Here is a 21,217-nt window from a genome sequence, read left to right as displayed (position 1 = left end):
CATTTACTAGAGATTCTTGGTTTGGACTCTTGTTCTTTGACAGTAATCTACAAAGGAATAGAGAGATCTCATTTGGATTGCGCAAAAGAGTGCTCAAGGAATCCACCACATGCATCGGTTTGTCAACAACAGAAGCGGACAACGCGGAACGATACCAAAAACACCTAAAGAGAGGGGAAAAGGAAGAAAAAAGATAGGAATACTTGCTCGTACATGAATATTTTCTTATACATGTGTCGATTTCATATTAAGGGTGTGGATCACAAGGTCTCTAAGGAGAATTATTAGAAGCTTCTAAGGCATCTTAATTATATCGCAATAATGAGTCGGAGAAAGGAAGATACTCTAAACAAGAGGCCACTTTGAATTAAATAGAGTTAAAGGTGTTTCATGCAGATGAATAAATTTGATGGAAATTAATGGTACCTTTACATGTAGATAGTGATGAAATTTTACGTCATTTTCAATCAAAATTGAATGGTCCATCCTCTCAAATGTCACATGTGTTTGCACCCACGTACTGTAACCAACTCTAGTGCAAAAATGGACCACATTCCCTTTGGGTGGAAGGCGAGCGACTGCAAAGCACATCGAGTCGAAAAACATACCGAACAACACCCTCTAGCTGAATCCATTTCAGTTGTCTTGAACAATCATAGGAATCCTATTTATTTAGAAATGTTAAAATTAAGTGCCACTTGTTAAATTTTCTGTGAGTTTTTTTAAAAAAACTCTTTTTTGATCTTCAACATTGGAAAGTTTTTAGCTTACAATTTTGTTTGATTTTGCATCAGATCTCTACCTAATTATCGATTCTTGTTACTTATATGGCAAGGAAAAAGGAAATTAAGTTATGTTCCTTTGCTATTATTCCTTCTGCAAGGGATGACAATGAGTTCATTATGTTGTTTTATGACTATTTCCTTCTCTAACACGTATCTCAGAAACTCGGAATGTAATATGTGATTAGTTTCACGACGGATCGACATAAAGATTGTTATACTTATGCAGCTGTAAAACAAGAACATGTAAAGAAATAGCTCTTACTAAACTTATCTAGGCAACATCATAATTTATTGTACAAAGAGGCCTAAAATGCCATATATAAAGCATGGCATCTAAGAGTATCTGTGGTGGTCTTCTACCAAACACACTCAAGTAGGTGGACTTTATGCTCTTGCATGTGGAGAGGGGGGAAATGAGGTTAGTACCCTGACCTAAATGGTGTGTCACATGGTGGATCCTTGTTGGTATGGAGTAAAGCATTGAAGGGTTAAGCACTTAGTGCTAATGTAGTTGGGTGACAAAATAGGGGTGGCACACCAACACTTATGCCTAGTAAAAGAGGCAACAAAGCATTAGTGATGTGCCCTTGTGATGGCCCAAAAGTGTACTGTGAATCTTCGGTTTCAAATCGCACCCCGACAATGTCGACCTCCACCATTTATGCTGCTTCAATGCTTCGACCCCATTTAGGAAGCGAAAGAAAAGTGAGAGGGGAAAGTCATGTCCTCAAAAGCTCTTTCAATCTCAATTGCAATCACTAGAGAGTTTGGTGGAAGCATTCCATTGCACATCATGTGTATTTAATAACACTAGATGCGCTAATAGATCTTTGAACCTTTCATATTATAAAGAGAAAAGCATATGCATATAATGAACAATTTTGAATCTTTGTTGTCATATGCTTAAGATGGTAGATAAAGCATTCCTTGCGTAAATTTTTCTTAACATCTTATCTGGAGTTAAATTGAAGTTTGAGAGTATTATATTGTGATTTGTGAAGAGTAATTATTCAAACAAGTCATTATAGTTAAGTACTCCTTTTTTAATATATTATGGCTAAAAGATCCCTGTTTGTGTGCAACAAAGGCTATATATGTACCACGCCTCTAGTGGGTACTTTGTGATACAAATGTATGCAAATGATTGGGGTGGATATAAAGTTTCCAATTATTTTTTCCTACACATCAATTATCTAATAAAATATGATCCATTGTTGCTTTCCAAAATCCAAACCTCTTATGTACAGGTATGCAATTGTACTGTAAAACATATCATATGAAGCACCATTCAGCATGGTTACCAAATCGTGGAGCTCGTATGATTAAATGATTAAACTGATGAGTCCTTGTCACCGAATCTCTGAATCTACTGCTTCAAGATTTGACTACCACCTTTTCGTTCAAACTCTCCTTGTTTTTTTTTAAGAAAGCAAAAATGACAAAACTATCTTATTTCAGCTGTCCAAATGATGTTAGTTTAGACGACAATGATACAATCAACAAGACTATAGTTATTGCAATGTTAGTTACAATTCGGTAGCACATTTTGCCGCCGTAAATGGAAGCATTCATCAATGAATCTCTATTTACCAGAAACCCACAACTTATATCCTTCATGAAAAAAATTAAGAATGTGTGGGGATAGTATTGTTTTCACTATAAATTAGTCAAGCTTTAGGTGAACTCTGTTGAAATCTTGTTGTGCAGGGTGTCATGTGTGTACCAAAGTGTGTTTGTGTGTGTGCGTGCGTACGCACGCGCGCATGTGTGTGAGAGAGAGATCTGTTTAAAAGGCGCCATCTTTCCGAATGACTTGAGTGCTATAACAAATCATCCATCTACCTTGTTGTGCTATGTGCTGTGGACCTTTTCTTAGAGAGAGAGAGAGAGAGAGAGAGAGAGAGAGGTTGTAATCGTCGACGTTGCACCAGTGGCTAGAGGAAGCATCCAAAGGGATCGCATTGATCCTGTTCCGACCGAGGGATCAAAGAAGACTGGATCATGCGATCCTTTCGGATACTTCCTCCGAATCATTTCTTTTACATGCCGTCGAGCATATCCTTCTGCACCTTCTTCTCTCTTCTGTCTATGAATTCAGCAAATCTGCCTTTCATATCCTTCCTCTTGGTTGTTTTTATGTGTTTCTTCTGCCTTGCTCAATTGCAAGTTAATAAAGGAACTGATTCCTTTTTTGTGCAAAATGAAGTCAATTTTTACAGATTCATTTTTTCATCTCCTTTCCAGAAAAGATGAGAACTGCACATACAGATGAGAAAATCTAGGATCACTTCTTCACATCGATTGTCGCAGAACGTGTAAGCATCTTTATTCTTTTTCCTTTTTTTCTTACATCTTTATAGTGTGTTCTATCCACCATCTCTTGCTTCTTTACAGGGATTAATGATGATAATCTGGAGCACTTAGAAGAAAAGTATGGTGAATCCCCTAGTCGAACTGTACGAAAGCCACCGAAGGTGATCAGAAGATGAGAAATTTTACTTGAGATATTATGCAACATGTTGGTGATTGCTACTGTTTAATCAGGTATTAGTATATGAACAAATGTTTATCTCATACACATTGCTTCTTATGTTCTTGCTTATAAATTAACTTGGTGGTAAGAACAGTATCAGTGATGTATCCATCTCGGTTGTAAGCAACAACCTTCCTCGAAAGGTTAGATATAAACCGACGTGACGAAATAAAATCTCTTTGAACCTCAATAGCCTCAAGTAATTTACTCTTGTGAACCTGCTAATCATGAGCAATTAGGCAAGTTGCCGACTTTCCCCTTTTTTTTAGATTTTATATTTCAGAAAGTTATTTAGTTTGGATGGGGGCCTAGCAGATCCTTACCTGATTTTTCATAAGATATGGTTCTTATAATAATGATTATGATAAAGATGATAATGATGATGATGATGTTAAGCTGATTACTAATTTATTGTATGCAGAGCAAAGACATATTCTTCTCACCAAACTCAACTTAACACTTCCCAGAAAATTATAGTAATACACCATATCTTTAATCTGCTGATTATTCAGTTATTATAATATAACTTAACATGCGCAAAATAAACTAATAATCCTAGCAAAAGTTTTTCTAAGTATATATCTAAAATAAATAAATAAGTAAATTACATCACTGGGCAGGAGGTGAAGCCATGAAACCTGGTGCAGATCCTGAACTCAAGAGCTCCACCATTTCGCGACGAGGGCTCCCATGATGAGCCGAGCATAATTCGGCTAGGATTATACCTGTTCACATCAAAATCCTTTGTTTAATCAAATTTTGTTCCACTGGTAACATTCAAAGAGGAAAAAAAAGAAAAGAAAAGAAAAGGGGTCTTGTAGTATCAATGCAGTGTATTTTTATATTCTAAAGTAGCTATTCTGGTTCGTGGATTTGTAATCTAAGTCTAATAAGTGGTGCAAATACTAATTGGCCCTGTTGTAACTGTGGAAATGGACTTTGCCACACAAATCTCAATATGAGCCAAAAGGCCCATATTAAACTATAGCCCGCAAGCCTTGTTGTCCAAGTTCTCTTAATTATTTATTTATTTATTGAAATTTGAATAAGGTCCAAATAAATTGATTCCTTAAATTAAACCTTTTGAAGTTAATTAAAAGGGAAACACGAAAGTGGACAAAAGCTCAATTCACAAGAAAGTAATACATGTATTAAACCTGCAGTTACCCTTATGTGTAGTGCTTATTAATTGCCACATAAGTATAACCGATTAAACTGTCACACTACGTACTCTCACCTTCCCCTGCAGCAAGATTGGAGTGAAGGTCTACAACGTTGGGGCAGTTATGGTGGCAGGCACCGGAGCACAGCTTCCGGATGAAGTGCCGGTCGAGGAGGGCGTCGGACGAGATCCCGACCGTGTTGCGGTCGAGCCCGCACACGCGCACGCAATGTTCCGTCTCAATCCAGTCCGACATGTGCGTGACCACCACGCCCGAGGTGTAGCACTCGTACTCTGTCGGCCCACCGTCCGTGCGCGGTGTGCTCTCCAGCACGCACCGCTGGGATGCAGAGGAGATGGCGAATGCGCATAGGTCTTGCGAAAGCTCCTCGCATATCACTCCTGCTGTATACATATAAAAAAAAATTCTTTATTTCCTTTTCTTGAGAAACAAAATTGATGAGTACTTAGAGTGTATTTATTTCGCGCTAAGATAAGTGTAACAAATAACGTACCGAGGGCGCGTGGGAGGAGGAGAGAGACGGAGAGGACTAAAGAGAAAGCTACGGAGGAAGAAGACGAAGCCATTGTCGACAAACTGTCTCTCTATCTCTCTTCCTTCATTTTCTCAACACAATGTTTAGTTTGTTTCTTGTTTACTTTAATCAGGTAGATAAATAAAGAGAGGGAGAGATATTTAGGGAGCATAAAAATTTCTAATTAATTGAAAGGGAGTAATAAATGTTATAGAAACTGCAACAACGATAGATAGATAGATAGATAGATAGATAGATAGATGAGAGAGAGAGAGATATATTCTTAATCTTGGTTCAAAAAATTCCGGGACCACTACTACAAATGATTATATTTGTGTACACAATGCAATGTAGAGCCACAGAGCCCACCTAATTTAATTTGGAGTTTGACTGATTGACTCGGAACTAAGTTGACCTCTTACAGTGTGATCCACGGCTACAAAAATCTGTATAATTCACTAGTTAACTATTTATCTATAACAAAATGCATTTTAAATATCAACATACAAAGCAATATGCTAGGTGCACCATAATCATGTTAGTCATATTAGCTTAAACATTATTTGAAATAATTTTGTTTTCTTTTTATGTTATGTTATAATTAAATATAACTTCTACTGTGATAAATTAAGTTTATTTTATCGTTTTATCATAACTTTGCATTCAATTATGTTCAAGTGTTGCTTTAAACCTTCATAATAATTATATTGATGAACCAATCGTCCCTAGAGTAAGTGGCAAAGGGCTTGGTGATTAGTACCCGAGACCAAAGTTTAAATTCTAGTTGATTCACATTTACAGATAAGTTTATTTCTAAATGAAATATACGAAGCGGGTAGCGTGCTACTTATCTCTAAAAAAAAAAATAATATTATTAACCAAAAAAGCATTATATACATAGAAACATATTTTGCTATTTTTATGTATTAGCAGAAATGATATTAATACAAATCATTACCATATGTATAATCTAATACAAATAAAATAGCAAAATATGTTTCTATGTATATAATGCTTTTTTGGTTAATAATATTATNCATATGTATAATCTAATACAAATAAAATATTTTTTTTATTGAGCTATGTAACGTATTCTTTTCATAATTTCACAGGAAATTTATTCATTTGTGCATATGCAAATATTTATATTTAATCATCTATAATATTGGATCATCTGGTTCACGGGAACCATCTAATGCTGCAATAGCGCGTGGAAGTTGAGACGCGCATATTAAGTCAAATAGTAAGGCCCCTGGTCGGAAGAGGATTTTTTTTTTTAGATAAAAATAATATACTTTCTATTTTATTTATTATTTTATAATTAAATTATGCTAAAAATATGAATTAATTAGATTTTCAACTTAAATCCTCGAATATTAGTTATCAACCTTTTTGTCGCTTGTATTAGAAAAAGTTAACTATTTTGGATGAAAGAGTCATGTAATGGAGAGGCGATTGGCTCACTAAGTCGTAAGTGCATGCACAGCACAGTTACTGTAGAGAAATGCATCAGTTCCACAAAGAGTACACAGGTGATTGAGAATAAAAAAAAATGTATGATCCTCTTATATCTGAAATCAAACAGATAATATGCTAAGAAAATGAAAGGTCATTTATTTATTTATATTAAATTTTTAATCTACTTATTTATTTACTGATTTTTTTTTTTGAGAAAAAAATAGTATGCTATTTGTTTTGTTTATTTACTGAATTTTGTTAAAGGAACTATGCCTATTTCTATCTTCAGTCCACTGGCTCAATGATTGAATCCTATGCGCCAAAATGAAGGGTGACACCAAGTAAATGTGAAAGAAATCTGTTGTTGACCGCATCTAACACTAGATGGCAAAGAAGTAAAATTTTAAGGTGTTGACACTGGACTTGTAAATTTGGAAAAATTATTGGCGTCAGCATTTATTTCGACAGCGAAGTTATATGATCGATTTTTTTGACTTCGGCAGGACGGAATATTAGCATGAGAGCGAGATCGGATCGGGTCGGGTCGGGTCGGGTCGGATCGAATCGGATCCGACTCAAATTCACCATTATGCACGCGCAGAGAAAGCTGCGCGCGCTTTAAATGCAAAAGGCACAAAAGCAAAAAGACAACTGCAAGTTGCGTACCTTTTCCCGTATTCGAACGAGCAATTATTCATAAATAATAAAAACAAAAACAATAATTAAAATACAAGAAAAAGTTAGATGCAATGTAAAATGCTGTGCATCTTTTGTTCTGTCGCCTGCTATGCGTGTGATCATCCGTTAATCCTATCACAACCGCCGCCACCTAATCCACCCGCACTAGCAACCGACGCGTGTCCGGCGGTCAGAGGGCCCCACGCAAGGTCGTTTTCCTATTGGCTCGGTGCACGCCTGACGCTGTTCGGTGGCGAACACTCGATCCTCGCGAATATCGCTGGCACTAGCGTGCGTATTTTATGGGGAATTGGGGGGATTTGCCTCCCCCGACGTATACGATAAGTAGCCGTCGACCGTCCGATCTCGCATCGGACGGTGGATGTCGTTTCGTCGGAGACCGGGGCCGAGTGGTATGCGACTCTCGCTCACTTCTTCGTTTTTTTGACTTACCCAGTAGTTTCCCGAAGTGGGGCTGCAGGGAAAGGAACAAAAGAAAATTAGTAGCGAGGACGATCACTCAGATCCTCCCTCTCCTCCTCTTTCCTCCTCCTCCTGCTGCAGAAACCCTAACCCTAGAACGAGAGGCGAGAGCTCTACCCCATCCCTCATCCCCCAAAACCCTAGCACTAGATGGGAGATTGTAGTGCGAGATCATAAGAAATGGCCGCCGCGTCTCGCGTTCACCTCCTGGCTTTTATACTCTTCTGTGCGGCTCGTCTACTAGCTCGCGCGAGCTCGGGAGGTGAGGAGACCCCGTTCTCGTTCTCGTTCGAAGCTTTTGAGAAGAACCGGGGCTTTGGATCGAAGATCGCGCTCTACGGGGACGCCGAGATCGTCAACTCGACGGCTAGGATCACCTCCGCGGCGAACTCGAGTTCGGGGAGGGTCGTGTACGAGAAGCCCGTCACATTTGTCGGTAGGAGCCCCGGGTTCTCCACCTACTTCGTCTTCTCCGCCTCTTCGAGCAATGGCGGGGGCCTCGCCTTCTTCCTCACTCCGAGCAGTGCTCAAATGGGCTCGGATGGTGGGCTTCTTCGGAATGGGCTCCCGCCTAGTGTTGTTGCTGTGAGTTTTGTCGCCTCGCACGATCCAAAGATCGGAAATTTGGGCGAAAACTACGTCGAAATCGATGTTGGGGGTGAGATATCGATCAAAAGCAGCGACCTTTCGAGCTCCAATTTGAGCCTCAGCGGCCGGGAGAAGCTGCATTCGTGGATCGATTATAACGGGACTTCGAATCGATTGGAGGTGCGGCTTAGCATATCTAGGGTTTCGAGGTCGAAGAAGCCCTCAATTTCCTACCCTATCGATCTCTCCAGTATGCTGCGGAGGGAGAAGATGCTTGTGGGCTTGAGCTCTCTAAGTGGAAGTGGAAACTCCACTCAGAACACTACTCTGTATTCATGGGCCTTCTCCGTGTACCATGGAGCTACCTATTTGATGCATTCAGAGCCGTTGGATCCGGATACGTTCTTGGTTCGGCCCCGCGAGAGCCCTCCTGCAGCTCACATTCGAAGGAACTACCCATGGGGAATCCTAATAGCCTTAGTGTTCGCCGCCGCGTGCGGAGCCATGGTGACCTTCTTCACGCTCTTCGTGTGGTTTGCGGTGGTCGCCCACCGTCCGATCGCGCCTGTGGAGTACCCTGTCCATCCGTCGGAGGTCGTGTATGAGAAGATTGTGTTGGTTAAGGTTAAGGATGCAACGAATGCTAGCAAGTAGGGGATCATGGATCAGGGGGTGAGGGTTTGTTTCCTCAGTGTTGTACATTTTGTGGTTTGTTGGGTTCTTCTCTTTTTTTGGCTACTTTCATGTTGTAAGTTATGTAGAAGTTGTTGGTGGAAACTGTAGAATTTGTGGCTAACTTCTACAAATCCTCCCGTTTCCATCAAGAAGATATCAAGTTGTATGTGATGTTGCCCTGTTTTACTGAGTGAAGCAGGGGTGAGTGTTATATGGTAGCTTTACCTTTCAATCTGTAATGGAAACAATTAGTTTTGCAAAATTTGCATATGGTTGCTTTACTTTTGGAATGTTCATGTTACTGTCTTTAGTTTTCTATACATTTCAGAGATATTTGACTTCTCCCACTTTCTAAGACTCGCACTTATTAGCAATTGTATCTTCGTTTTGTTTAACGGTGTTTCTTCGATTGGCATGCTCAATAGCAATGGTATATCTTCTTTTTGTTTAATTGTACACCACAAAAAATAAATAAATAAATAAAGAGAGAAAAAAAAAAAAGAAAAAAAAGAGGAGTTCTCATGACCATATGTGCAGCACTTACTTGATATGGAGATCATACATACAGGAGTTGTTGTTGATACATAAAAATTGTAAACCTGCACAGTTTAAACATACATTCTGACCAGATCTTCAGCTTGGGAATTTTACATGATCTAGCCAAGGACTGTTCCGCAGAGCTTCTCCCTGTTGGGACCTAACAGTACACACATTCAATTTCCTAGCTTTTGTGAAGGGTCCATGGCCTTAAGGGATAATATAAAAGTGGTGCGCCAAATTCTCCTTTCAACTCTATTTGCTGAATATTAAAACATGATCTGGTATAATCTCACCATGCTTAACAGATTTCATGTAAGAAGGATCAAACAGTGCAATCTCATCTATAGTCATCAGTTTTTCTTTTTTTCTTTCGTTTCGTACTGGCGTACCATGATTACATTTCAAAGAAAAGCTACTGAGTGGTGCCATCACAAGTATATTATCGTCCAGCAAACAAATCGACAGAAACTTACATCATTAACCAACTTATAAACTGCTACAGAGGAGGAATTTTTTGAGTACTGAGAAATTAAGCATGCTATGAGAAGGAGAAACTCTGACTCACTAAATACAAAGTTTAAACATCATTTGTTAATCGTTATTACTGTGTACATATGCTGCTGCTGGTTCTACATGATAGGGAAGACTCAAACTGAAGAGAGTAAAAGAGAGCATACCAAGTATTGTCCCTGGACTTCACAAAATGCTAGCACTTTAGAAACAAATCAAAATGAACAGAAAACAACTAGCTTCACAAAATGCTAGCACTTTAGAAACAATCAAAATGAACAGAAAACAACTATCAACATATCAAGCAAAACATACCAAGGAATGACGATTTTAAAACAGAAGATCAAAAAATACACAAGCTAACATCTGAATAATGGTGCAGACCATTCAACAGAGGGGAGAACACAAAGCAGCAAAAGCTTTGATAAAGAGAGATAAAAGAATATGCTCAGTTCAAACTAAATGGTACCTGAATCATATGTGGTAGAAGAGGTTCAGCTATACAAATCACGATTAAGTATACAAAACCATCCTGGCAAAACAATGAGTGCAGTCTCAACAAATCATAACATCTAAAAAATCACACAAGTTGCCGCACAATTCAAGGACAATATAGTTCAAGCATTGCTGCAACCACGAGACTACTATTCTCCAACTCAAAAACTAGCCAGAAACCAACTTGACAAGAATTATGATAGCATTTAGAATTATTAAAGGAACCCTCAGGTACTGGGTTGCATAAATAAGTCCTATGAGCTGGCCCTTCAGGGTCTTTGCCCGCCCACCCGATGTGACCTCAGAGAAGCTCCATCCTCTCGGTGCAAGGAACCGCTCCTCGTTCAATATGGCTAATGCATTCGCTATAAGCAAAAATCCCTCGAGCAGCGTCCACAAGCCCATCAAAAAACTACCTCCTAAAATGCAACAAATGATTGTCAAACAAGTGCATACTGTTCTTGAATAGGTAAAATGTTATAGTTTGGTTTAATTTCACAGCAAGCACAACCCTGGAAGGCATAGATTCTATAGTAGAAAGACAATTTTAGCAGGACGTAGTTATAACACCCAGATATCTGCAGCAGTAAATCCCACTCTACCTACTAGTACTACCATTTTAAATGAAACACAACCAACACAATATGTGAAAATACAGCATTCCTCAAGAAATCCTACCGAGCAGTTTGCACCATTTAGATTCTGACCGTCAAATCAATAAAACTCAACCAAGGAACAAAGTATACTGATTAATCTATGCTGAACAATATCTACTAACTAGTTTTATACATCAAATCAATAAGAGTCAATCAAGGAACAAAGTATACTCATTAATCTATGCTGAAAAATATTTACTAACTAGTTTTATACATCGAGAACCTAGATATGAAACAAATACATTGTAATAAAAAGGCCAGCTTAAATTTTCAAGTAAACCATGAGTATAAATAGTAACATAATATAATGCCTCTCAAACTATCACCACACAGGATTGGCCACACCGTTCCTTCCGTTATACAAAGCATGGCTAATACATTATGTTTGTGGTTTAAGCATTCTCTTCAAAGAGAGGAAGGAAGAGACGCTTACACTCTGCAAAATTTACACAATAGCAATTTTTACGAAAAATATAACAAGATTCAAAATAAGTTATTTATGAAGCGTGCATGACATGTAAAACAGGACCAACTGATTTAACGAGTCTTAGCAACATAAATTCAAATCGCCGAGATTAAAACTTAAGGTATCAGATATTTGGATACTAACTCTGCCAAAAAACCTTTTTAAAGAACTTCAAATAATTCTCTTCCATTTCAGAAGCTTAATTAATTTCTTTGCCGGGAAATCAGAGATCCAAACTTTCAAATTTTGAAGGGAGCAGGAAAATTGAGGATTTTATTATCCCTCATCAGCTTAAATCATATTGAGTAGCTAAGTATTATCACTCAATTGTTATTTCTTTAATTTTATCCATTATTTGCCAAAAAAAGTCAAAAAAAATCAGAGTAAAAAGAGTATGAAAAGGACTAGTTTTTCTTAACCATCTTAAACTGCAGCTAACGAGTATTTCTTCAAACAAAGTAAGATATAACACCAATTTACGCAGAAACGAAGAGCAAAGCATATCAAATTACAATTTGTAGTTGTAAAGAAGAAAAGAAAAAGGGGAGGGAAAGGAGATAGAGGGAAAGAAAACCTATTAGGGTTTCAGAAAAACGAAAATAGTTAAAAAAAAAAAAAAAAAAAAAACCTCGGAGGGGATCGGAATCGGAGGAGGGAGAGAGCTTCGAGGTCGCGTTCGATCGGGAACGGGAACGGGATCGGGATCGAGATCGAGATCGCCGGTGCGGGGGAATCTTTTGACGAGTGGGCGATGTGCGTTGCCGCAGTACACGGACTAGGCAAAAGGGTTTACCGTGGACCTGGCGCTGCTGATGGGCTGGGCCTTTCAAATCGAGTGCCTGGGCCCTTTGGACTACTGGGATAATATCGCACGCGCCCGGTGCACAGTGCACCACACAGTGTACTTGCTTATTAAGTGTTAGAATTAATTAATATCCAGTGCGGAGACGAAACCTATGGCGTCTGATTCTGAGCTGCCTCTGCTATTCCGAGACAGATGTGTGCGCATCATGGCCCATAAATATTTAGAAAAAAGGATTGCACATAAAATATCATAAAGTATTTTTTTAAAAAAAAGTCAATTGCATATAAGTTTTTTTTTTGTAACCATAGCAATAATAGATTTATTCCTACAAAAATTAATTTTTTATTTTTATTCTTGCAAAAGTTCTAATATATACTTTGCTGTTAGGATTCGTTAGAAAAATATAATTTGTCATAAATAAAATACTTAATCATAATTGGTAAATGAGATAAATAAATCTTTTACCTCTCGTATATTGTAATAATTCTATTCATTTATAAAATAAGAAAATGTCTTTTGGAATAATATTTTTGTACAATTCTATTAGTTGGGACTTTTGAAAAAATATATTTATAACGACAAAAATGTCATTTTACTTATTTGCTATTAAACTTTATAGGAATATATCTACTGTTCGATATGTTTACAGAAAGCTATATGTAATTCACCCTAAAAAAAAAAAATTACTTTATGAGGAAAGAAAATAGTGTAAAATCTTTTCTTTTTACTTTTATTTTTTGTAATAAAAGTCATTTGAGATATTTATACTAATGAGGTTTTGGTGGTGTGGTGCACAGTGCCTGGTTGGTGCAACCGGTTTTTTCTTTTCGCACTAGTAGTTCCGCAATGGTTTCTACCCTTTTACGCCGTTGCGACGAATTTTCCGTCCCCTTGCTCCTCTGAAGAACTCTCGCGCTCGTCGAATCACAGAGCTCAGTAGCCTCCATTAATGGCGGAAACGAAGCTCCGGAATTCCCCGAACCACCTCCGAGTGGGCGGAAGAAGTCGACTACGGGGACGACCCCCCGTCCCCATCTCACCTGAAAAAGATCTCCCAATCCAACAATGGCTCAACGTAGTAAAACGTATGCTAATAACAAAGAAGTAAGTAAATTACATCCGTTCTCTCAGCTACGTGATTGTGTATTGTTCGATTAAATTGTTCGATTTATGGAGGAATTATTATGGTTTTTGTATACCAGTTAGTTTAACTTGTGGTAAATTACTAAGCACGTCAGGAATCGTTGCCTATGCTGCTTGTGAATCTGTATATGAAGTCGATATAATCCGTATCTGCTTATTCATTTTGATGGTTTGGGATGATGGATGTGAGTCGTATTCCAACTGTTATCATTTGGAAGATAATTCGTAGATTATAAGGTAACAATACTTTGTCGTTACTCTTGAGATGATAAGTGAATCTGTAGATAAATATGTATAAAGTACAAATTTAATCCTCGAATATTGTCATTTGTAAATAAACAAGATTTGCTCATACATTATTTCGATCTGATGCCCTTCATTCAGAATAATCTGGGCTTAAAAACGAATCAAATGTAATGAAAAGGAACAAAATAGTGTGGTCTAAGTAAACGAGGCCGTTCAGCCCGCTGCTCTCTGACATCACGCGTCTTAACCTTCTGTAATCTCTCTCTATATGCCTGCCGAAGCTCGATAAAATTAAAAGAACTATACACATTGTCAACCTGTGGGTGTGACGGAAATTCGGGAACAATTCATTGAGACGTTTCTGTTAGGCACGAAGTCACCGCTCGCGTGGAAGAAAACTCTGTTGGTTTCCACATTATCTCTGTTGAATTCGGCCTTGTCCTAAAACAGTAAGTTTTTTTTCCTTTGAAAGAAAGAATTTTTTTTTTTTTTCTTGTCATTGCTTCTTGTGTTGTCTCCTGCACAAGCAGCCCGGAAGAGGGTTTGCATAAAAGTACTCTTCTTGCCTTGCACTTTCCCCACCTTTTCTCTCATACGGACCTCCAAGCCTGTTAGCATGATATTTCCTCACCTTACTTTTGAACTCTTCCCAAGTTATAATACCCTCATCCATCTCGTCGATTAGCCTCACAATTATTTGCCTGTAAAATATAAGATAATTCGAGTTATAGAATGTGGATAGATTGAATGATGTGAATTTATCTATTGTACCACCAAATTTACCTATCTGGATTAATGGTCTTAAGGAATCCTTCAAATCTTCTGTGGCCCTGCACGGCTTTAGCCATATTTCCATCGTAAGTGTACACGAAGACATCACTGTTGAGGGCCACTATATAGTCCAAAGCGGCAAGGCGGTTTTGGTACAATTCGAGAGGCTCTAATTCGTCAGCCGTTGCTAGGGAGTGATGCGTATAAACATTTGGGTATTCGGCCCTTAAAGCATCCATGCTGTTGACACCGTAGATTTCCCCAGCTACGATGAAAATGTTTGTATCAGAAGGATAGCCCATGGCCTTAAGAAAAACAGCCGCCTCTCGTGGGGTCATGGGACAACCTCCTTCAAGTCGCCTTTCCTTGCTATTGATTTCTTTCTCTTTCCAATGTTTCACTCTATATCGCATTTCTCGTAGCTCTTCTGCTTCTTCAAATGTTAGGTTGTGGCTGCAACCAGTAAATGAGAGCATGTCCTTCTCGTATCTGTGATTCCATAAATATTTTGTGAGGTTAAAGCTTTGTGCACTCTATTGTTTTGAAGGTGCAAGCATTGCTTATTTTCATAAATGAGATCTTAACATTTATAGTGCCCATGCAAAATCATCGGTTTCATATCTAACCCGGTAAAATCTGAAGTCTCATATATGCCCTCCAAAAGCATATATTCTTCTGTACAAACCTCTATAGTTACAAGCGTCCGTCTTTGAAAAGCTTGTCCTTATAGAAAAACTAACTTAAAATACATTTAAGGAACTATATTTTTGAGGGGTATATATGGAAATTCATATTTTATTGGGGCGCCTATGTAAATAGGTGATTTTGCTCGGTTATATAAAAGCCCCTTGATAAATTAATCAGCCATGATTACCTTAAATGAAGTGCAATGTAATGGTTACTTCCATTTCTAAGCCTTTCAACAAGGGTCTTTCCCAATTCTTCGATCTCCAGGGTGTATCGAAGTGCTTTATAGTTTGCACGGCATCTAAGCCTCTGGATTGAAGGCGGGAGTCCGTTGTTGATAAGCCGAGCATCTGTGTGGGTGAATTTCACCACCTTATACCTCTTCAGAATTTTAGAAAAGTCTCTGTAGTAAGAAGCCTGTAGAAAAGTGAGACATATTGTATAGCTATTTCTACAAGCAATTCAGAATTAATACTTAGTTAATCTTGGATGCATACCTTTGACCAGGAGGTTGGTGCCCTCACAAAGGGCTTTAGTCTTGCATAAGCTGGTGGGAGGGACTCCACTGTCACTATGTCATCTCTTAGAACTTCCATGAAATGCTTCAAGTCAAATATATCCTCAAACTCACTGTATGATTTAGACTAGGTAAAGTCATGAGACCCCGTTATCTCATTTAATTAATCAAAGATATTCAAATAACAATGGTCTCCTCATACCTTGGATCTGTCCAGAATGAATCATGATCAAGGGTAGGGACGACTAGTGTCGCATTCATTAGTTTTGCCACTGCAACCATATCGCTTATCTGCATATAAATAATTAGGAAACTGAGCTGAAAATGTCGCATGCTCAACACATAAACGCCTGATACACAAAGCAAGTTGAAACCATGGAGGTGATTACTTACTCCCATCCTCATCTGATTCAATCCACCATTAGCATGAACTAGGAGATACCCTGCTGTTGCATTGTTGGTTCCTGCCAGAAACGATCAATAGAATAAAGCATTTAGAGTTAGGAAATTGCAGCTAACATTGGATGGCTAAGATTTAACAGTGACAGGGGACAAGAGTTTACTGTGTTGATTTCTTGGGCGTTCAGTGCATTGACTATAGCCATCACTGTAAGGTTTCAACCAAATTTCGGGTATCTGTAGAAAGCAAAAAAGAGGAGTTCCTCAGGTAAAACCCATTATGCTACAAAAAGTTGGTTATTAATGCTAATATTTCTGGAGTAAGGATGTAGAAGATATGAAATTCAGTTAACAATTGAGCAGCTATCTCATAATTATATTTCTGGCTCATAATAGAACAAGTAGTGATGTTATCCACTTTCTTGAAAAAAAAAAAAAAACAGAGATGTCGTTGGACAACCGTATGATGTCAGGATATGCAATAAAACGTAAGAGAAAATAAAAACAACTTGATGGTATTTCTAGTTGATCATGTTGAAAATCACAAAGTAACTTCTTCTGAAAAACTTACAAAGTAACTCTTTCCAAATGATCTTAATGTGTTTATGGTCTATTTATCCTTGTTCTTATTTTGTTCTTTATTTGTCCTGTTTGTGCCATTTCGCTAATGCTGGTTTTGTAACATAGTAATGTAATATTTTGACCGGTTTGAGTGAGGCATGGACATGACCGTTACTGTATTTTAACATTTTACTCCTTTCAAGTTCTTATTTTGATCTTTTCATCATACCTTTTTTTTTTTTTTAACTGACGGCTTAGGATGAGAAGGACAAGCAAATAAGAATGGTCCGATTAATCAACCAAGGCTACAACTTTGGACCCAATACGCTTCAGTTGCTACTTCCGCGGCAAGGTCGCGCCTTTCCTCTTTCTCCTTTTTGTTTCTCTCTTTTCGCCCCCATCAAATATTTATGACTAGAGGCTTTGGTGCTGTTGTAGTGGTGGTTGCAATTGGGAATACCATTTTTGTCTGTTCCTAAACATTATCGCAGTACTCGATATAATTTCACAGCAAATTTGGTATGCATTTTATCTTATCCTTCTCCTCATGATTATCTTTCTACGTTACAGCTTAACATCCTTCTTTAGTATGCTTTTTCAGAAGTAGAACACTATACTAAACTCTCTTTTTAATAACAGGGGCATCACACTGAAAAGGTACCATGGCTATGTTGAAGGACTTGATCATGAATTTTGTGGTGCAGGGCGTGGTTCACGCACTGACTTTTCGATGCGAACGGTCGGCCAAAGGCTCTGTTTGCAGGTGTTATTAGCTATTATTCCTATGAATGTGACAAAATGAGAGGATCTGATTGTACCGCGAAATGTTCCCATCCTTTGCTCGACTCTTTTTAGGCCAACAACTGTGGTTTTCTAACACGGACTACTCGCTTCAATTCCTGCTGTACATACCATGTGAATATTGGAAAAGTTATTTGCCTTTAACTGCGTCTTTAAAGAGTTGTTATAAATGATGTTATCTGGGACCAAATTTAGACCATTACTGGCCCACATAATATGATTAGTTATTCGAAAGTAATATCATTATTATTCCACCACCATATATTAGAATCATGACTATATGGCACCTATACAAGTTTATGTCACTGATGTTATTCCCCCAAAAAAAAAGTGAAAATTGCCATGTAACAAACGACAAAGAACACAGGCGAATTGTTCTAAGAAGCCTTTTCAGTGCAGGCCGCAACAGAGAGAGAATAAGATGTTAAAGAATAAGACTCCATTGATTCATTTTCTAAAAAAAAAAAAAAAAACGAAGAGGCTAATAATGTGGTCCAAACATTTCAATCCAAAAATTCAATGAAACATCGGAACCACCGAAATAAACAAATTAATTTATGGAACATTGGCGACCGGAATAACCATTAAACTTTTTTTTTTTTCGCCACATGTCGAGGCCGTACTGCCTCATTTATGTAGCTTAATTCACTTTCTTACTGAATGAAGCGGACAACGTACTACCTTCCCCTCAAAAAAAAGAAAAAGAAAAAAAAAATTGGATATGAAAAGTCTACGAACTATTTTTAAAAGACAATCCAACAACTGTTCACGATGGGTATATCCGAGATCTTACTGTTTTTGGTATCTAAAATTTTCAAAGTTTAAAATCTAATTATTTTATAATTTTTATTATGCTTATTTTTAAAAATAAATATAGTAAATAGTATGCTACCTTACTTTCAAAAAAGAATTTGGATCAAAATTCAAACAGAATTTAGAATGTTTTAAATTCTAACGTACCGGCGGGTCGTGCCGTCTCACAGGGCTGGTCAAATTCTCCCGGGTCCAGCCCAACGCGGCTTCACCCCCTCCCCCTCCTCCGCCCTTCTGCACCAACCTCGCCCTCTCACCGCCGCCATCGCCATCGCCTTCGCCATAGGCGCCGCGGCCACCGAAGTTCCCGATCCTCCGCGAACTCNGCCGCCGCCGCCAACTCCTCCTACCTTCTGCACCAACCTCGCCCTCTCACCGCCGCCATCGCCATCGCCTTCGCCATAGGCGCCGCGGCCACCGAAGTTCCCGATCCTCCGCGAACTCATAAACCCGGTCACCGCCACGAGACACAGGAGCCCCGCCACCGCCCCCCTCATCCACGCGTGCCCCACCACCCCACCTCTCGCTCCCTTCCAATTGGCCCGGCCCAACAACAGGCCCTTCAACGGGTGTTCCCAGGCCCCGGCCTCGTCCTTCTCGTCGTCGTCGTCGTCGTCCGAGGAGGAGGAGCAGGGCAGCGACCGCTCGAGGTCGCCGTTCGGGTCGGTCGGCCGCCGACGGGTCGGGCCGGAGGCCGCAATTGGGCTGAGCGTCGAGACGGAGGCGGCGGCGCCCGTCGTCGTCGTCGTCGTCGTCGTCGCTGCTACGGTGTGTTGGGCCGAGGCGACCGTTGCCATGGGCCGTGGGAATTGGGCGTGGCGAGGGGGATTGGAGTTGGTTGGGTTAGTTACTTGTGCCCGAGAATAGGATCAAAGGAATCGGAGAGAGGAGAGAGAGAGAGAGAGAGAGAGAGAGGGAGGGAAGTGTGTGTTTGTGGGCAGAGAAAAGCCCGGGAAAGTTAACGGTGATGAGGCGTGTTTTAACAACAACCGTTTCTCTCTCTTTCCAGTCTCCGAAAACTGAGGCGAGGTGGGGTGGTGAGGCACAACTCCTCCGTTTTCTCACATGTTCTCTTTCCGAGTTCTACATAATACATATATATTATTATTATTATTGTTATTATTATTTTATTATATCACATTAAATGTGAGATATTGAATGAAAGGTAATAATTGGGTGAAATAGCACAAATACTTGGTGAACTTTTAACTACTTTAAAGCTTGATTATTTAGGACAACGGTTTCATTAGTACTCCCATACGATGGGCTGTGAATATAGCGTTTATTGGTAGCTTCCGAAAAATCACGTTATTTCTTTCACACCAGATCAACCACCACGTAGCTACCACAGTTATCTGAGCTTTTGCAGTGTCAGTCAGTGACCCTTCCCTGACAACTCCTCCTACACGGTATGCAATAATTAGCCAACTCTTTCATTAGTACTCCTAGGCGGTATGCAATATATATCATCGCCCGACTCTATAGAAATTAGCCAACTCTTTCATTAGTACTTCGATACGATGGGCAGTGGATATAGCGTTCATTGATAGCTTTCGAAAAATCACATTGTTTCTTTCACATCATATCAATCACCACGTAGCTACCACAGTTATCTGAGCTTTTGCAGTGTCAGTCAGTGACCCCTTCCCTGACAACTCCTTACAGACGGTATGCAATAATTAAATATCTATGGAACGCAATAAGTAGTATTTATTTTTTTTTCCCTAATAATACAAAAAAAAAAGAAGACAAAAGTGGTAGTTTATATTCTTTTAAGTTTAAATTTGAAAATTTAAGAACTAAACTGAAATACAATATTGAGAACAATTTATCCAAAAATAATTGATTGCACTACAAATATATATTTCTTCAAAACTTTTCTTAATTAATCATTATTTTTTTTAAGAAAAAAAACAAGGATGTACTGTAGAAAAGTCAATTGCGTAGGATTGTTAGCAAATATCTTGCTAATTAATTAATTAGTATGTGGAAGTACAGTACCTAATTGTGATATTGCACGCTTGCAATTTGAAGTAGAGAATTGCGTTTTTTGTGGCACAAACAATATTGGTGTCGAATTGTTATTGGTGGTCCTGGTTTTAAGTTATGAAGTCCTCGTTGGACTTTAAGAATTGTGACAGGGACAACCCTAAGATTCCATGATGTGAAGTGATTAATTTAGTAGATGTCAATATCTATCCGTTTTATATTAGCCTTATTATTATTATATATATATATAAGGTAGTTAGCATTCCATTTCATCAAATTAATGAACAACCAAATGGAACTAGGTAATCACAACATTGAGAACACTCATACCAAAAAAAGATTAATTAAGAAAAACAAATCCCCGTTGACACGGAAACGGTGAATTAAAAACGCCTAGCGAATTAGGAAGCAATCTTTAGCCTTAGACATTGCTTGGGAAAGAAAAAAAAATTCTCATTACTGGGCATCCTCATTCGTGTACGCGATTAAATGATCTTCTGAACATTAAAAACCAAAGAAAGAACATAAATGATTGGTCTCAACTTATTCACGTACTCCATTTGATTACCTTTTAGAAGATAGCTATAAACAATGTCATTTTTTAAAGTATTTTACTGCTTTATTCGCAAACGATAAAATATTATTTGAACCACAAGTATTCATACATTAAAAACTAAGACACTAAACATCCTAATTAATAAGTTGGCTGATTTCTAACTTTTGTCGGTGATTCTTTTTTTCTCTCTTTCTTCTATACTTTGCATTGTTTCACTTCTTTTTATACTTTATTATTTTTTTCATTTGAAGTCTAGTTGTCTTATTAATGAAAGTTAGTACGTATTCTTAATAAATGAAACGTATAAAATACCATTCTTCTTTAAAAAATAAAAAAGGTTAAGATCCATCGTAGTGTACAATAT

At 38.4% G+C, this 21,217-nt stretch overlaps 4 protein-coding genes and 1 long non-coding RNA gene across 7 annotated transcripts; 2 read left to right on the top strand and 3 right to left on the bottom strand.

Annotated features, from left to right (window-relative positions):
- Window positions 3,779–5,211, bottom strand: LOC109719239. Of its 3 annotated transcripts, none has more exons than XM_020245791.1 (3): window positions 4,996–5,211; window positions 4,550–4,882; window positions 3,779–4,043 (listed from the first exon to the last, which is right to left on the bottom strand). In XM_020245791.1, exons 1-3 carry the CDS (start codon window positions 5,066–5,068, stop codon window positions 3,928–3,930), a joined length of 522 nt encoding a protein of 173 aa, XP_020101380.1. In that variant the 5' UTR covers window positions 5,069–5,211; the 3' UTR covers window positions 3,779–3,927. The 3 variants fall into 3 exon arrangements, with proteins under 3 accessions (XP_020101380.1, XP_020101379.1, XP_020101381.1); XM_020245790.1 differs by having other exon boundaries at window positions 4,550–4,885; window positions 4,996–5,208; XM_020245792.1 differs by having other exon boundaries at window positions 4,556–4,885; window positions 4,996–5,203.
- On the top strand, window positions 7,542–9,188 carry LOC109719730 (L-type lectin-domain containing receptor kinase VIII.1-like). The gene has a single exon (XM_020246523.1). The coding sequence runs from the start codon at window positions 7,816–7,818 to the stop codon at window positions 8,875–8,877; it is 1,062 nt and encodes a 353-aa protein (XP_020102112.1). The 5' UTR covers window positions 7,542–7,815; the 3' UTR covers window positions 8,878–9,188.
- On the bottom strand, window positions 10,384–12,387 carry LOC109719113 (immediate early response 3-interacting protein 1-like). Its single transcript, XM_020245646.1, has 2 exons — window positions 12,194–12,387; window positions 10,384–10,862 (listed from the first exon to the last, which is right to left on the bottom strand). The coding sequence occupies exon 2, from the start codon at window positions 10,846–10,848 to the stop codon at window positions 10,612–10,614; it is 237 nt and encodes a 78-aa protein (XP_020101235.1). The 5' UTR covers window positions 10,849–10,862; window positions 12,194–12,387; the 3' UTR covers window positions 10,384–10,611.
- LOC109719759 lies at window positions 13,210–17,665 on the top strand. Its single transcript, XR_002218769.1, has 3 exons — window positions 13,210–13,474; window positions 16,953–17,213; window positions 17,334–17,665. It is a non-coding gene; the product is annotated as an uncharacterized LOC109719759 (long non-coding RNA).
- Window positions 13,768–19,387, bottom strand: LOC109719758 (uncharacterized protein At1g04910-like). Its single transcript, XM_020246571.1, has 9 exons — window positions 18,635–19,387; window positions 18,456–18,539; window positions 16,298–16,370; window positions 16,128–16,198; window positions 15,937–16,025; window positions 15,715–15,847; window positions 15,405–15,634; window positions 14,543–15,019; window positions 13,768–14,460 (listed from the first exon to the last, which is right to left on the bottom strand). Exons 1-9 carry the CDS (start codon window positions 19,103–19,105, stop codon window positions 14,256–14,258), a joined length of 1,833 nt encoding a protein of 610 aa, XP_020102160.1. The 5' UTR covers window positions 19,106–19,387; the 3' UTR covers window positions 13,768–14,255.

This window comes from Ananas comosus, linkage group 13, assembly GCF_001540865.1.
Source record: "Ananas comosus cultivar F153 linkage group 13, ASM154086v1, whole genome shotgun sequence".
NCBI classification, from domain to species: Eukaryota; Viridiplantae; Streptophyta; class Magnoliopsida; order Poales; family Bromeliaceae; genus Ananas; species Ananas comosus.
Note: the sequence above shows the minus strand (reverse complement) of the source record. Positions and strands in the feature narration are given on the sequence as shown.